The sequence below is a fragment of the Helobdella robusta genome (genome assembly GCF_000326865.2).
Source record: "Helobdella robusta unplaced genomic scaffold HELROscaffold_43, whole genome shotgun sequence".
NCBI classification, from domain to species: Eukaryota; Metazoa; Annelida; class Clitellata; order Rhynchobdellida; family Glossiphoniidae; genus Helobdella; species Helobdella robusta.
This window is the reverse complement of record NW_008705028.1, coordinates 190,976-208,525: the sequence shown is the minus strand read 5'-3', so window position 1 is coordinate 208,525 and position 17,550 is coordinate 190,976. Positions and strand designations below refer to the sequence as shown.

Genomic DNA, 17,550 nt, shown 5'->3' with positions numbered 1-17,550 from the left:
TGTAGCAAACATTTTACACCGGAAAGTTTTCATAAAGTTAGTTTGAAAGTTTTTTTTTCAAAAAGATGCTTTTACAAGGTTAGTGTAACGTATATAAAAACCAATCATTTCAAGTTTCAGTTGTATAATTTAAATGTTTTTAAGTTATAATTTTGAAATTAAGATATTGTTGTCGGCATAATTTTCCCCAAGTGTTCTTTATTTATGTTATGATTTATTATATACCAAGAATAAACTTATTTTAATTTTTTAAGTTTGTAACCTATAATCTGGTTCTATAATAATTTTAACATTTTGTAGTTTTAACCTTCTTCAGATTTAAAGTCAGTTTACCATAATATTTCTGCAACGTTAATAACTGACATGATGTCAAGTGTAAATTTGGTTCGTATTTTTATATCTATATATTATCAAGATTGTGTTACAATTTAAGCCACTAAGTATTACAAATTTCAGTTTTTATTAAATATTTTTAAAAGTTTGCTTTACGTTAAGTTTTGTTATATTTATATTAAAACATAAGAGGCATGTTTATGTTGTATGCATAAGAGAGAAACATTTAAACATTTGTTTTGTCGTTCTGACCGAAGTTATCCCCTTAAAGATATTAATTAGATGCCTTGCAAATAACAACATATATTCAAAAGCGTCCATGTGTTAATAAAACTTTAATAACTTAACATTTCAGTTACCCTCAACATCATCGCAGCCAGTTGAAAACGGTAAATCTATCGGGCGTGCTAACGAAAAATATGTTTAAAAATTATTTTTTATTCCGAATATTATTTTGAAAAGTATTTGTAAAAATTTCCGTTACTTACAATTGAAAATAAATTAAAAAAAAATTTTTTTTTAAATAAATTTTTATTTGCGCGTCGTAATACAATTATTTATTATCTTTGGTAAGAGTTCATTTTCCTTCTTCCTTTCAGTTGTGAGCGGGGAGGCTTTTGAGGATTCGCTTGATTTTTATTGTTTTGTTTGATATAATTTAATTAAATAAAATAAAATTTGTTATTTTATTACTCTAATTTGAAAAAATGAGTTCCGAGTCATTAAAGTTAGGAGATGGATTTGTGAATGTTGAAAAAGCCGTTGATGTGATAGAAAGTTTCCTTGTGTGGTTGCACTGCAGCAGTTAATACGGCATACTGCAAAGATCGGAAGGTAGTAATAAAAATTAAATTGAAATATTTAATAATGATTAGTGATAATAAAATTTTGTTTATTGTTGTATGTTGCAAGTGATAATACTTTAAAAAATTAAAATGAAGTTTTTAATAATTATTAATGGTAATTAAATTTTGTTTATTAATAGTTATCTGAAGAAACAGCCAAAAACTGTGTTCAGACGGATTGCATAGCATCAATTAACGATGTTGAAGAAATAATTGATCCAAGATGCACAGATGACCATGCTAATATGTCCACTTTGAAACAATACTTTTCCAATGAAGCATGGACAAAATTAGAAAATAAGATGTGGTCAATTGGACAAAATTTGTATGTTTGTGTTGTTTGTAGACATCACTCTGGAAGAGACAACCAAACTCGTACTTCGGGGGTGCAGTGTGATGGCTGCGTAAATTGGTACCACTCACTATTCATGTGTTGAAATGAAAAGGCTACCAAAAGGGACGTGGTTTTGTCGACAGTGTTGATATAACGATCTTGGGTCTTTTGGTAACTTTCGTCTTAACACCTGAACAATGTACCCGTGTGCATTACTGTGTAAATATATGTGTTTGTCTGTTTGTGTTACTATACGACAATTGATGCAATAAATTTTTTATTTTAAAAATTGTCATTCCATAACAAAAATGCTTTATATTGTCTTAATAAACGTCAAATTTTGCGCTTTGACTGCGTCCTGTATCGTCAAAATAGCGTCAACTTTGTTGTACAGACTTTAGCCATCTCAACGTCGAATTCGTCGTGCGAATCTCACGCTTTTCACCGTCTAAGCGTCGTATTCGCCCACTCGTAATTCGCACGATTCATAACATTTCGACGTGCGGGTTCCTCACGATATATAATTTCGAACGTCGTATTTGCCCGTTTGTGATTCGCACGCCTTATAGCATCTCAAAGTCGACGTGTGGGTTCCTCAAGATTTATGATTTTAAACGTCGTATTCGCCCGTTCGTGATTCGCACGCCTTATAGCATCTCAACGTCGAATTCGGCATGCGGGTTAGGGTTATTTTTTTTATTTTCATCTTAGTGGTTTGTATGTTTGACAGGTTATAACATAATATATGTATCAAATAAAATTTATTAAACTTTCTGCAACTCTCAAATACAAATAGTTATCTAAAAAAATTTTTATATGGCTTGCATTCATTGATGTTTCTATTTCAAAAAGCTGAATTGTCATTTAAAAAATTACTTATGAAAATTTTGGATTATACTTGGAAATGTGACAGACTGGTATTGATGCTTTAACGCCGAGAAGTTTGAAAAGGCAATAAATGGCATATGTTGCCGAGTTGCCTAAATTATTTTAAAATTGACCAGACCAATTTTACTTGACAGTTACAGTCACAATAAATGGCATATGTTGCCGAGTTGCCTAAATTATTTTAAAATTGACCAGACCAATTTTACTTGACAAGTGATATATGGGAAAATTTTTAAAGTTTTAATTATTGTTTTTAAGTGATTTATATTGTCATTACAGTTTTTATTGAGATTTTGAGAATATTTAGATATTTTGTAGTTCCTTGATTTCGATCGTTTCTCCGTGTAGAAGAGAATATTAGAATCAAGTGATCTAAACAGAGATGATACTGGAAAAAATTAATTGCTGTTCGTATCAGCAAAAAATGTCACCTTCGGCTTTGCAGACGATCTGATCTTTTTCAAAATAAAGGATAGTATTTTATCGTGACGACTTGTGAATCTTTACAGAGCCGCTACAATTTGACAAAACATGCTTGTTTGTTTGGAGCGCCTTTCAAAGCGGACAAAACGCGTTAGACGACTTACCACAGCTGGATAAGTTTGCATTTAAAGGAAGTTTTAAGATAATTGCGAAATTTGTGAGTTTTAAGATAATTGCTAAATTTGAATAAAACCTCTGGGAGCTTGGCAGTAAATTTTGACCATCGGGTAACTTGACTTGCGGAAATGTGTTCTTCAACTGCTCTAATGATTTTCCTCTGGCAAGCTAGTCGTGACTGTTGGTTGAAATGGGATTCCTGTTGGCGAGCTTTTGATTGGTAACAACAGCCAGTTTCTTACTGCCTCGTCGACCAATATATCCAGTCTTTCTGCAATCCATGTCAGCGGAATATTTATGTGCGAAGCTCAAAGGCCAATTGTGATAGAACGAACCTTTGTAACATTTGCAGCTTCCATTGAGGCGCTGTGTCCAACTCGTCTTCAATGGTTAAAACTCAAGATATACTACAATAATTGTAAGACATCATTGTAAATCTTTGTTCGTCATGTGTTACCAAAATATCCAGAAACGGCAATAAATTTTTACTTTCGAGCTCGATGGTAAAATTCAATTTTGATTGGTTCAGGTTTGCTAGTAGCTGGTTGACTTGTTCCGGATCATTGTCTGCGACGAAGATATCGTCAAAATATCTGGCATAAATGTTTGTTTTTAAATCAAGATTATTTATAAACGTTTTTGCTCTCAAGATGTCCTAAAAAGATATTTGCAAACAGGATGAGCCCATGGCTACACTGTCAATATGCTTGTATTGCTTGCCTGTAAGAGTGTGGAAAGGTGCTTCATTGCAGATTTGGAAAAGAGGTTGGTTTTTGGAAATTTTAAGAAAACCATGTCGGAGTGATAAACACTATTGATGATAATATCAATTGTGTCATGGACGGGAACATTTGTAAACAAAGAATCGACATCCAGAAAAACAATATGATTTGATGATTTTTTGTTAGTGTTCAATAGATTGATAAATTTCCATGAGGATTAGAGATTATAGTTACTAGGAAGGTATGGGGTCAGAATTTTGTTTAGATATTTGGGAATATATTTGCTGGAAGGCGATCATATTTTATACAATTTGATATGAATTCTACAACATCGTTGGCATTAAGCAGTTTAAAGTTTGTCTTAAAATTTCCTTAATAGAATTTTCTGAAAATTTAATGAAATTGTTGTTATCCGAATTCATCATGCAAATAGAGGCCTTATTTCGATTTTTCATAAATCATCTTCAGTGCATCTATTTTCAACAAATTGAACAATTTCCAGAAATTTTTAATAAGGAAAGAAAAATTAAAAAGACAAACTTTAAGTTGAGTTGATTAATGCCAACCAATTATGGTCTATTACCATCATATATATATATATATATATATATATATATATATATATATATATATATATATATATATATATATATATATATATATACATACATACATACTTACTTTGTTTGGCTGCCTTGTTTATTTTGCTGCAAAATATCGTAAATTACTTTATTTGGTACTGTTTTTTGTTGTAAAAAGTGTATTAATTAGTTTGTCTTTATTTCATGTTACTGAAATTAACTAAATTATCGTTTTGGTTATATTGTTTCATAATTGAATGCGAAATTGCTAAATTTTATTTTTAAGTTATTTGAGTCACGTGTTTAATTCAGGTTCTAAAGTTGTTAGACGTTAAAGTGTACATTATAAATATACATTACTTCTGCTTGTTATAATGGATACTGCTTCAATAAATACACGTGCGAAAGTTAAGTAAGACGTTTCGCAGTCGTTGAGAAAATTGCAATGTTTACAATGCGAGTGTACGTCAAATTGTGAGTTGCCTGACGATGTGTATGTATACTTTCTTTCAAAACCATGTAAATTTTAAATGGTTTTGTGATACGTGTCTCAAAGTCAACATCAACGTATCCCTGCTCACAGTAACAAAGTAGTTGTTTAACTAAAGTTGATAGCTTGAGCGTTTTAAATAACTTGATCAGAGCTGAAATGGTGGCCATGAAAGCTGTGATGGATTCAAATAAATCGAAGCTGAACAATCACGATTGATTTGAAGAGAAGATGCAAATTCTTAAAAAGGAATTCTTTTGCTGGGGTTGTTAATATAGGTATTGATGATGTTAGTATTGAAATGAAGAAAACGTTGGTTCAGGTCAATGATGTTAATACAGATGTGAAAAAAACGCTGGTTCAGGTCAACGATGTTAGGGAAAGAGAACCCAACTTCATGTTGCTTAGGCTGCCTGAAAAGGATAATTATAAAGATCAAGTTATACAGATATTGCGTCAGTTGACAGAGCATACCATTGGGGTTAATGATGTTGTTAAAATAATTAGATTGGGATAAAAGACTGAAGGATCAATCAAACCAATTTTAATCAGGATGATAAAATGTTGGAGTTAAAAATCTTGTAATGAAAAACCTTTTTAGATTAAAATTGTTGAATGATGAGTTTGGTCATATTAGTATTAGCCATGATTTGACCAGAGATCAAAGAGATGAATTGAAAAAGCTTTTTGCAAAGGCCAAATCACTTCAGGCAACTAACGATGACTTTTAATTCAGGGTAAGAGGCGACGTTGGAAGATTATGAAGTTCGAAGTAGGTGGAAGATAGCTGATAATGAGTCTGTTGCTGCTATTGGTGGTGCGGTTGGCGGAAGTAAAACAGGTTTCGGTGATTTTGATGATTATGGTGGTGTTAATTTAGGTGATAATGAAAAGACTGAGCGTGGTTTGGTTGGTGATGGTGCTGTTGGTGATGGTGCTGTTGGTGGTCTTGTAATGTAATTAAACTGAAATTGGGTTTAATAAATATCAGGTCGATAAAAAGGAAGTTTAACGTAATTTACAGTTTGATAGCCGGAAGCTTGGACATATTTGTGGCAACGGAGACGTTGCGTGGATCATCTGACAACCTTTCAGCGGGATTATCTATGCCTCTTGGTTATCGATTTTTGGATGTCAATGATCTTTCTCATGGAGGCTTAATAATTTTTTCCGATCTTTAGATACAAAAGGACGGAAATACCTGTGGTTACGACGTTTGAGGTTTTGGCAGTCAGATTGATCCACGAGAGTCAAGATTTTATAATACTTGCCATATACAGGCCAGGTTCTGCTCAATTTTCGGCACTATTTTTTAGCGAGTTAATACTTATCTTGGACAATGTAACCAATCAATCAATCAATCAATCAATCAATCAATCAATCAATCAATCAATCAATCAATCAATCAATCAATCAATCAATCAACCAATCAATCAATCAATCAATCAATCAATCAATCAATCAATCAATCAATCAGCTTATAAAGCGCTATTTCCGCGATGTTCAACAGCGCTCCTCAATGAATTTTAAAAACAGATGGGTCTTGAGATCCGCTCTGAACTTCGCAAGTGATGGAGAATTAATCAGAGAAGTAGGTAGAGAGCATTGAATTATATATAAGAATGGCTTTATAGTGTTGACCTTCTTCTCAAGGTCAGGAAACTTGGAAGCAAACTTTTTTAGCACCAAATTTTCAATTGGTTTTTTAGTTTTCCAATCTATATTTAGCTTCTTCCCTGTTAACGTGCCACCGGCGGCATTCTTGTAAACGTTTTTTTGCTGCTAAAATCATTCTATGGCAGTTTTAATCGTTTTTTAACTTAATAATTCAACTGAATTATGTAAAATTTTTGGAATTATTTGATCCATTTTGATTTTATAAAGTTCATTTGTTTAAAAGTTTCAAAAATGTTACATTGTGCCACAGGAGACACTAGGCCCAGACTAGTAGAAGAAAAGAGGCTTTGCTTTTTTGTATTTTTATTTTAAATTTTTGACTTTTTATTTTTTTAACTATCGTTAATTAATGTTCAAATATTTTTCATAAAAAATACAGAATACAAAGAGTTTCTTTTTTTTATTTTTATTGGGCATATATGATGAAAAATTTTAAATGCAGCTATTTACTTTCAAATTTAAATCATATTTAGACGTTTTGCTCAATGGATGTACATCTCATCAAGCAACAGCAAAGGCAATCAAAGTATTACAAGTCCAGAATCACAATGCTGCAGGCGACAATAAGAAAACTTATGAATGAATGTAATGAATTAGCTACATACAAAGATTTTATGTTATAAAACCATAGCAAAATGAACTGAAATTTTGATTAATATTTTGTTTTTTTTGCTTCTAGATAAAAAACTCATATCATTTAAAAGAATTAACAAAGTATATAATGATAGTTACAAGACCTTTTATATGCAGCTGCATTTTCATGGTCCTCATGCATACCAATTTTTAAGAAAAAGTGGACTAACACTGCCACACTCGAGAACATTGAACAAGTAAAATTTTGTTAATAATTATATTCTGTAAACTAGTATTGTTATATAAAGAAATATGTTCTGCAAATGAAATATTGCAAATGCTCTTTAATCCTTGATTCGATATCAATAAAGCCTCAAATAACGTATAATAGGAAAATTGGTAGGATTTTTAAAATATATTCTGTTTATAAATTTGTGAGTTTAAAATATAGCATATTTTGGTTGCATATGCTAGTTTATTCCTTGTGTATTTTATTTATTTCTTGATTTTTTTCCCATTTCACTATAAGCATTTGTCTTCAATTTTTTTAATTTTATTGATGTTAAATTGTTAAATGTTAAGCATAAATTATCAAGCGCATTGTTTATTTGTGAAGATGACTTTATTGGATATGTTAACTATGGAGATGGGAATGAGGACATAGTTGCTTCAGAGGTGTTGGTTTTTTGTGTTGTTGGTCTGAGAGAAACTTGGAGGCATTCAATACCTTATTTTTATACAAATAAATTATCATCTCACAAGTTGAAAGATTTTATAGAGAAAGCCATTGATAAGTTACATAATGATGGAGTTAGGGTAAACAACATTTGTTATTCTTAAAAATATGTTAAAATTTTTATACATTATATTTATTTTTTAGGGTTGTTTCACTGGTAATGGATGGGTTGGCCACTAACGTTTCGGCATGTGGATTGCTTGGATGCTCTTTCACATTTCCAAACATGCAAACAAGTTCCTTGTCCCCAAAAAACCGGCCAGAAAATATCATATATATCATATTTGATGCATGCCACATGCTGAAATTAATGAGGAATATGTTTCATTTTTATAATATAATATTTTATGATAATAATCCAATCAAATGGAATCATATCGTAAACTTAGTTAATTATCAACAACAAATCAAAATGAAATTAAAAATGAAATTACAAAATAAATTAACCAAAAAACATGTAAATTTTGAAAAGCATAAGATGAAATTTGAATATGCATCTCAAGTCATTAGTTGCTCTGTAGCTAAATCAATGGAACTCTTAAACAAATTTTATGTTTTTTCTGACGTTTCTGAAACAATAGCTTTTGTGAAAAACATCAATGATCTTTTCCATATATTGAACAGCAAACTGATGCTAGATAGAGAATGGAAGCAATCCATTAAAAGAGCAACCTTACAGCCACTATAGATAAACTTTATGAAATGAAAGCCTACTTACTAAGTTTGAAAAATTTAGATGGTGTTAACATTTACAAAACTCAAAGGTTCTTTTTTTTATATATTTCAATATCTAAATTAAAACTAATTACCAACAATTTCAGAAAAATGTGCATAATGGTCTTATGTACAACCATAAATTCAATAATTGATATTTCGAAAGAATTGTTGAATGAACAACCTTTTCCCATGACTTACCGTTTCAGTCAGGATGCAATGGAACTTTATTTCAACTATGTAAGAAGATCAGGCATTAAGCTTTCTGACTTAAGTCATATCAATCAATCTTCGTTTTGCGTCCAGAGACCCGGTTTCCCGAGGTAGGACGTTGTTTTCTTTGCCATCAACTTTTTGCGCCAAATTAGACGATCAGTTGTATCCATTTCATTAAAATTTAGAGCTTTCATGTCTTGCTCGATTGTTTGCGACCAGGACTTCTTTGGACGGCCTTTGGGACGTGTGCCAGGTACTTCAACATCTGCAAAAGAAGTTATGACACTGTTTCCACTTCGTTTGACATGACCAAACCACCGCAGACGGTGTTGCCGGCATTCGTCCTTTATATCATCTAATCCAGCACGACGCAGGATTTCGGTAGATTTGATGTGGTCCTTCAGACTAATTCGTTGCATCCATCGGAGCATTTTCATGTCGGTTCGTTGAAGTTGTTGTTCCAGTTTGGTTGTCATTGGCCACGTTTCTGCATCATATAACAACACCGGACGTATCACAGATTTATAAAGTCTTGATCGTAGTGGTAGTGGGATGTCACGCCGCATCAATATAAAGGCAAGGAGTTGCGATTTATTCCAGGCTGCACGTATGCGTGCTTGAACGGCAGCTTAGGCTGTTCCAGTACAATCTAGAACATCCCCTAGATATTAAATCGATGTGACTTTCTCTACCTTAATGGCTTTAAAGACATTGCTATTTCGAATTTGCTGTTGTGGATTGATGCAAGCAGGACAAACAAAATTAGATAAAGTACCAATTATTTTTGAACAACGTTTGTGACACCACTGGTTACACTGCTGACACTTGATTGAATTGTTACCTACACCAGCTTTACAAACTGAACAGGGCCATCGTCCAGTAGCTGTGGATTGGATGGGTTCTTCAGTGTTCATTGCTTTGGTTTTGCTGATGTTGACTTTGAATCCATGATCGGCGAGTCTGGTGTTCCAATTTTCAAACATTCTGCTCAGACGTGGCTGTTAAAACGATATCATCAGCATATATTAGATTCCAAATGTCACCAATGCGTATCGGTTTTGTGATTTCTTCCATCACAGTTATAAATAACAGTGGACTGAGAATCGAGCCTTGGTGAACTCCAACGCCGATGTCAAATGCATCTGTGTTTCCAACCGTTGTGCTGACAAGAGTCTTAGTATTTGTATACATTTCCATCACAAGTCGAACAAGATATTCTGGAATGAGTTGTCGACGTAGACTCCACCTGATTGTTTCACGGGGAACTCGATCAAATGCTTCTTAAAGGTTTTCAAAAATGTGTGATAGTTGTTGATGCTTTGCGAGGTATTTCTCTTGCAGTTGCCGAAGGATGTGAATTGCATCAATTGAGTTATAATAATGAAATAACATAAAAAATTAATTAATTAATAATAATTAATTAATACAGGTGGATGCTGCAGTCGCATAAATTGCCAACAATTCAGCGACATTTAAAAAAAGATTTGCTGCAAATTTTTAACAGTTATACTAAATAATTTTGACATGAAAATTATAAACTGAATAGATTTAAAGCTACTCTGCAATTCACAGGTAACAAAGGAAATGTGTCATCATTTGAAACAGAAGAACTGCTTAGTAACATTATTTTTGGGGCAGATTTTGATGACAACGTATTTGTGGAGCATGCGTCTGTGCAGTATATTGTCAGCAATTGCACTGCATACATGGCAGGATGGGTGGTGAAGTCAATAACACTGACCATCTCATGTGCAGAATGCAGGTTCTTTTTTCTTCTAATGTAAACATTTCCAAAATTCATTCAAAATTTTGCATTAATATGCTGTTACAAATCCCTACAAATATGCAGAAAATGCTTGATTTCAGTCAGCAGAAACATATTTAGCGAATCATCTCATACTAAAAGACAATGGACAATTGACATATCCCTCAAAAGAAGTATTAAAAGTAAAATGATACATTTATTTATTTTCTGGTTTATGCATTAAATTTTAATGATTTTCAGATCTGCCAAGAATCAGAAAGATTATTAAAAATAAATGATTATTGTTTTAAGAAAAAACTGGTAATTGAAAGCAACATACTCCCACAATGTGTCACCAAAGATTTATTTAACATGGAAAATCATTTCAATGATGTACAGAATGCAAACCACTATTATGAATTAATAAAAAAAAATCATCATGTACAACATTAAGACGTTTTAACTTAACTAAAGAGTTTTCTATCAACATGCAGTTTTAACAAAAGTAAATTAAATAATAAAATGCAACAAAAATTATACAATTTAAATTTATCAAATCAATTGTTTATTTTATTGAATTTGTACAGTGCTTCTAATAGACTACATCAGAAGCAAATTCTACAACCTTAGTTTTATCTATATATATATATATGTATATATATTTACCAAAAAACTTTAGTGAGAAAAATCGAAAAAACGAACTACAAACATATTAACGCCAAACGTTCGGTGGAATTTATAAAATATTGTAAATATATATATATATATATATATATATATATATATAATTTGGTATGAGGTTCTCAGATAAACATGTACGGTTGAAGATTACACCCCATTTTGCAGTTAGACGTTTTTTAAATAAAATTTCAACAACACGAAGCTGTTTTGTTTCAACTCTATTAAACTGTGAAGTTTGGCTGACGGCCGTTTCGGCTAATGCCATCGTCGGAGCCTAGATTGTAAAACCAAATGAGGAGTTAATAATATAAATTATAAGAAATAGAAAATAGAATATTAGATATTAAAATGAATAAATATCTTTTTAAATATTTATTTTTATTTTTTAAATATCTAATAATTCTTCAATAAATTGTCATATCATTAAATATTATTATCGACTTCCCATAATTTCTACATTACTTCTTGTCACTATGCTAACTTTCTACACTTCAACTACGATAATACACAAACAATTTTATTCATAATTTTTCTTTTAAATTTATTCATTTATTTTATTTTCAACAATATAATGAGTTAATTTTAAAATATAGGTTGTTATTCATTTATATATATATATATATATAACTATCGCCTCTTATTATATACATATATATTTATATATATATATATATATAAATTATGTAAATCAAACATTTTGCAATTATATAACAAACAAAACCGAAATCCAGAAATAAAAAAAGTAGGACTGATCTAACTACAAGTTAAAATAATTACTAATTATAGCAAGGTAGATGTTTTATAATCAACAAGCAAGAAATATATCAATTTACACGTTGATAAAAAAATATACATGCTCATGATCTAGCACCAAGGGCCGAACATAGGAAGTATGTGAAGAATGTGAAGGCGATACCTGGTATGCTGCAGCATAGTATGGTTGTGATGGATGTGACATCAAAAGAAATGGGGAGGAGGAAGAAGGATAAGTTTGTGGCAAAGAGAAAGACATGGAAGTTGCAGGATGCAGAGGTGAGGAAGGCATTTGAAGTGAAGGTGGCTGAAAATTGGGAGAGTGGTAAGGATGGAGATGTTTGGGAGAGATACAGGGACTGTGTGTTGGCTACGGCAGATAAAGTATGTGGATGGACGAAAGGAAAGTGTAGGCATGGTGAGACGTGGTGGTGAGATGAAGATATAAGAAGGGTTTTGGAGGTCAAGAAGGAGAGGCTTAGGGTATGGAGAAGGGACATGACGGAGGAAGCGGAGTCTGAGTATAGGAAGGCTAAGAAAGCTGCAAAAGAGGCAGTGGCAACTGCAATGACGAAAGCATCAGATAGGTTAATGAAGGAAATGGAATTTGATGTGAGCTCGAGGAAAATGTTCAAAATAGCAAAGCAGTCAATGAAGGATAGGAAAGATGTTATAGGGAATGGATGTGTTCGGGATGGATCTGGCAAGTTGTGCATAGATGAGGAGGAAAAAGCTCAGGTGTGGAAAGCTCATATGGAAAGGTTGATGAATGAAGAGAATGAGTGGGATGGAGATGTGGAATCCGCGGTCACACACGGACCTATAGGGAAGGTGACGATGGAGGAAGTAGAGAAAGCAGTTAGAGAAATGAAACTTGGTAAGGCGACAGGGGTTTCGGAAGTGGCGGCAGAAAATATAAAAGCGAGTGGGGTGATAGGAATTGAAGTTATGATGAGAATTGCTAACAGTATGTTTTATGATGAAGGTATACCTGAGGATTGGCGACACAGTGTGTTGGTGCCGTTGTATAAGGGCAAAGGAGACGTGAGAGATTGTGGTCATATAGGGGTGTGAAATTGCTAGAGCACATAATGAAGGTAGTGGAGAGGGTGCTTGAGAGGAGGTTGAGAAATATGGTGACAGTTAATGAAATGCAGTGTGGGTTTATGCCTGGTAGGGGAACGGTGGATGCGTTGTTCATGGGGAGAATGTTGCAGAAGAATTATAGAAAGAAGAAACGATGATTGTACATGTGTTTTGTGGATCTAGAAAAGGCTTTTGATCGAGTACCGAGGAAGGTCATTGAATGGGCGTTGAGGAAGAAAGGAGTGAATGAGAGACTTGTTAAAGCTGTGATGCAGCTGTATGAAGGGGCAAAGACAAAGATGAGGGTTGGAAGGGGGATGTCGGTCGCTTTTAGTGTTAAGGTAGGAGTGCATCAAGGATCAGTGTTATCACCGTTTCTGTTTGCAATTGTGATGGATGATGTGTGTGGAAACATAATGGAGGGGTTGTTATTTGAGGTTTTGTATGCAGATTATTTAGTCTTGATGGCTGATAGCTTGGAAGAATTGCAGTTAAAATTTGACAGATGGAAAAGTGTTATTGAAAAGAAAGGGTTAAAAGTTAATAGTGGTAAGACGAAGGTAATGGTGAGTGGGGAAGGTGGTGAGCGAGTGATAAGTAAAATAGACCCCTGTGGGGTATGTGACAGGAGAGTGAAGGCTAACTCGGTATTGTGTATAGGATGTTAGAAATGGGTGCATAAGAGATGTAGTGGTGTGAGGGGGGCACTGAAAAAGGTGGAAGGCACGTTCAAATGTAAGAAATGTGTTCATGGTGTAATTAATAGGACGGACGCAAGGACGGGGTTGAGTGGTGGTATTGAAAGAGTGGAAAGCTTTGTTTACTTAGGGGATAAACTGAACGCGGATAGAGGATGTTTGAGCGCAGTTACGGCTAGGGTTCGTGTGGGATGGATGAAATTTAGGGAACTGGGTGGGGTATTGTGTGGAAAGAATTGGTCAGTGAAGATGAAAGTGTATATAAAGCATGTGTGAGAGCAGCGATGGTATATGGTGGTGAAACTTGGGTGTTGAGGAGAGAGGAAGAAAGTGTACTGCAGAGAGCTGAAAGAGCTATGGTGAGGATGATGTGTGGGATTAAAGTGAAGGATAGGAGGAGTAGTACAGAGCTGATGTCAATGATGGGACTGAATGAGGACATTGTGACATTGATAAGGAGATCGAGATTGCGGTGGTCAGTACCGCCGAGAGGGGGGGGGGCAAATGCCCAGGGGCCCGGCGATATTGAAGAGCCCGGCGATTTTTAAGGGTCTGTCGCAGGGGCCCGAGCTGTTCTCGTCAATCAATTCATGAAAATATTTTCACGGCAATAAAATGGATATTATTGTCTAGTTTTTTTAAACTGAACTTTAATCAAAATTACAATCAAATTTAACCTCAAATATCTGTAGGTTGCAGTGTTTGGTTTTATTTTATTTTGTATCCGTTCGAGTATTAAGTAACACAAAAACGGCTTTTTTCTCTCTCAGTAACACTTTCTTACGTAACAATAAAATCATAATCTGTACAAACCCTTTCTATTAATCTATCAATCAATCAATTATTTATATTTATATAGCGCAGTTTATTATAAACTGTTTATAAAATTAAAATGAAAATGTGAAATAACACAGTATAATTTGTCCCATAAATCTGCACTGAAATATACGAAATACGTGTTTTCCATGAAAAAATAAAATTTTTGATAAATTTAAAAAGAAATTATTTTTTTTTTACATAAAAAATATTTTACGTAATAAATTTCAAAACCCCTCCTCCCCTATTATAACACTTCATAAGGAAATCTTAGTTAGATCCCCTTCTTACGGATCGCTACATAATAGTGAACGGCCCCTATATTTGATATGACATTTTCAATATTTTTTATATTGTAGACGCATAATAAAACTCCTCACTGATCTCAGCACTATCATATGCTGAAATAAATAAATTGAACGACCAACGACTCACACAACTAGAGAATAAATAACTTACGCCAAACCATTGAATTAAAATTCCTATATGTAATTCAATGATCGCGCGCTACAATTTAAATTAGCTTAATTTAGTTTTCAAAATTTTAAGCCTACATAATGTACTACATAACTTTATGTATTACAACATAATTATGATTTTCTAATATTATCTTGCTGAAGATATATATCATTTATATTCATTATTTATAATCTATGATCTTTACTTACCAATTTTTGAACACGCCCACATCAGGCCACTTCTGTTTGAAAAATTTTTGCGCGAAAATTGTAGTGTTTAAACTGCTTTTAAAATAAACAATCATAAAATATTAATAAATTAATATTGTTTAATTAATTATGGAATATAAACATAAATCGGGCCCACAAAAGTGGAAGGAAAAAGCTACTGCTTTGGAAAACGACAAAATCGGTAGTCGTTCGTTATTTCAATTCGGAATCATTAAAGAAAAAAACAAAACAAAGACAGCCGTAAATTTTCCTACTTCGGCTGAGTCTCCTGACTGTCCGATAGGGCTAGAATTTTCAGAATCGCACCGATTGGATGAAAATGGAAATAGCGATATCCAAACTCAAAATAATGACAGTGTAAATATAATAAAAGATAATGATGCCTCTGTAAACATAGAAACTGTTGAAAGATTTGGATTTGACGTTGGTACTTTGCCAGCCGGGCCAATACCCACACAGACTATAGAAACCGTGATTCGAAACGGTCCACCTAGACACCCGGACAATTTTCCGGGAGATGGACAAAGAGCTTTTCCGACGTGCATTTTAAAGGTGTCCAGACAAAACGGAGATGTTTGTGAAAGGGATTGGTATGGAGTAAAGAAAAAGAATCCCTGTTTTGTTTCCCATGTAGATTATTTAGTGAAATTGCCGTATCTTGCAGATCAATTTTGTCAAGTGATCAAGGATGGTCAAAACTAAAAACATGGCGTAGTGTACGATAAAATACTAGCTCATGAAAAAAGTGACGGTCATAAAAAATGTTATATAAAGTGGCGCGATTCAGAAAGAAGATTTCTCTTTGGAAAGAATATAGAGTCTCAGATTGATAAAGAAATTGCTACAAAAGTAAAATACTGGAAAGAATTGCTTAAACGAATTTTAGCAGTGGTTTTATTTTTGGGTGAAAGAGGACTTGCATTCAGAGGTTCTTCCAACAAAATTGATGACCATGATAATGGAAATTTCCTTGGGATTATAGAACTGTTAGCTCAGTTTGATCCGTTTTTACAAGAGCATGTTTCTAAAGTTCAAAAATCTCAAAAACTTGGACAACGCCTTCAGGTTCATTACTTATCAGCAGATTCTCAAAATGACTTTATCGAAGCATGCAGCTCAAAAGTTATTCAAGAAATTTTGGCAGAGAGAGAAAGGTCTAAGTATTTTTCAATTATGGTAGATGCTACACCAGATCGTTCTCATACAGAACAAAGTACTTTCATTCTGAGATATGTACAAAACTGCAACTCAAAATTTTCGGTCAAAGAACGTTTTCTTGCATTTGTTGATTATAACAAAAAAACTGGCCAGGATGTTGCAGATATGATCAAATATGAACTGGAGAAAAACAAAATTTCTCTGGATGACTGTCGAGGTCAGGGATACGACAACGGCTCAAATATGGCAGGAAAGTTCAAAGGAGCACAAGCAATCATTGCACATGCATATCCTCTAGCGAAATTTTCAAATTGTGGCGCCCATAGTTTAAATTTGTGCGGTATGCATGCAGCAGAATATTGCAATGACGTTATAACTTTTTTTGGAATAGTTCAAAAGTTGTACAATTTCTTTGCGTACAGTCCTCAACGATGGGAAATTCTACAGAGATTAACTGGATGCTCACTGCATAATCTTTCTCAAACTAGATGGTCGGCACGTGTGGAAAGTGTGAAACCGATTGCGAAGCACCTGCCAATTATCAAACATGCTATTGTTAAATGTAAAGAATTAAATTTGTCATCAGAAAGTAAGACTGAATTGCAAGGAATTGAGCGTTATATGGAATCATTCAAGTGTGTTTTAATGGCTACAATATGGCTCAAAGTTTTATTTGCTATAAACAATCGAAACAAAATTATTCAAGCCAGAGAAGCCACATTGGATGTAGAAGTAGAAAACATCGACATTCTTCTTGGGGAACTGAAAGATCTACGTGAAAAATGGGACTTATTGCTAGCAGAAGCCAAAATAACAGCAGAAACTATGTCGTCGGATATTTCATGTGAAACAGAACTTCCAGAAAAACGCCAAAAACGACGAAAACGTTTTTATGATGAAAATCAACATATGCCAGAAAAAAGTGCACAACATGAAGTGGATGATGATTTTAAAGTGAACGTTTTCTATAAACTTATCGATAATATATCTGGTTTAACAGAGCGTTTCCATATGGCTAGAAATATTAACAATTCTTTCAATTTTTTGTGGTTATTTACAGAACTTGGAGAAAGTGATCTGGAAAAGAAATGTTCTAATTTCTGCAAAGAATATGACAAAGATGTCAGCAGTGACTTAATTAATGAAGTGAAATGTCTAAAATCAAGTTATTCGGATACCATACAGAGTGAAAATCTTCATCCCATAAAACTGCTGA

The 17,550-nt window shown here is 33.3% G+C and overlaps 2 protein-coding genes across 2 annotated transcripts; both read left to right on the top strand.

The window, feature by feature from the left end:
• Positions 1-5,094: 5,094 nt before the first annotated feature.
• On the top strand, positions 5,095-7,304 carry HELRODRAFT_177475 (hypothetical protein; the record flags this gene model as incomplete). Its single annotated transcript, XM_009025674.1, has 4 exons — positions 5,095-5,274; positions 5,538-5,749; positions 5,975-6,078; positions 7,150-7,304. 4 exons carry the CDS (start codon positions 5,095-5,097, stop codon positions 7,302-7,304), a joined length of 651 nt encoding a protein of 216 aa, XP_009023922.1.
• Positions 7,305-8,481: 1,177 nt separating this feature from the next.
• Positions 8,482-11,412, top strand: HELRODRAFT_177474 (hypothetical protein; the record flags this gene model as incomplete). The annotated part of the gene is made up of 3 exons (XM_009025673.1): positions 8,482-8,543; positions 10,256-10,471; positions 11,337-11,412. 3 exons carry the CDS (start codon positions 8,482-8,484, stop codon positions 11,410-11,412), a joined length of 354 nt encoding a protein of 117 aa, XP_009023921.1.
• Positions 11,413-17,550: the final 6,138 nt, after the last annotated feature.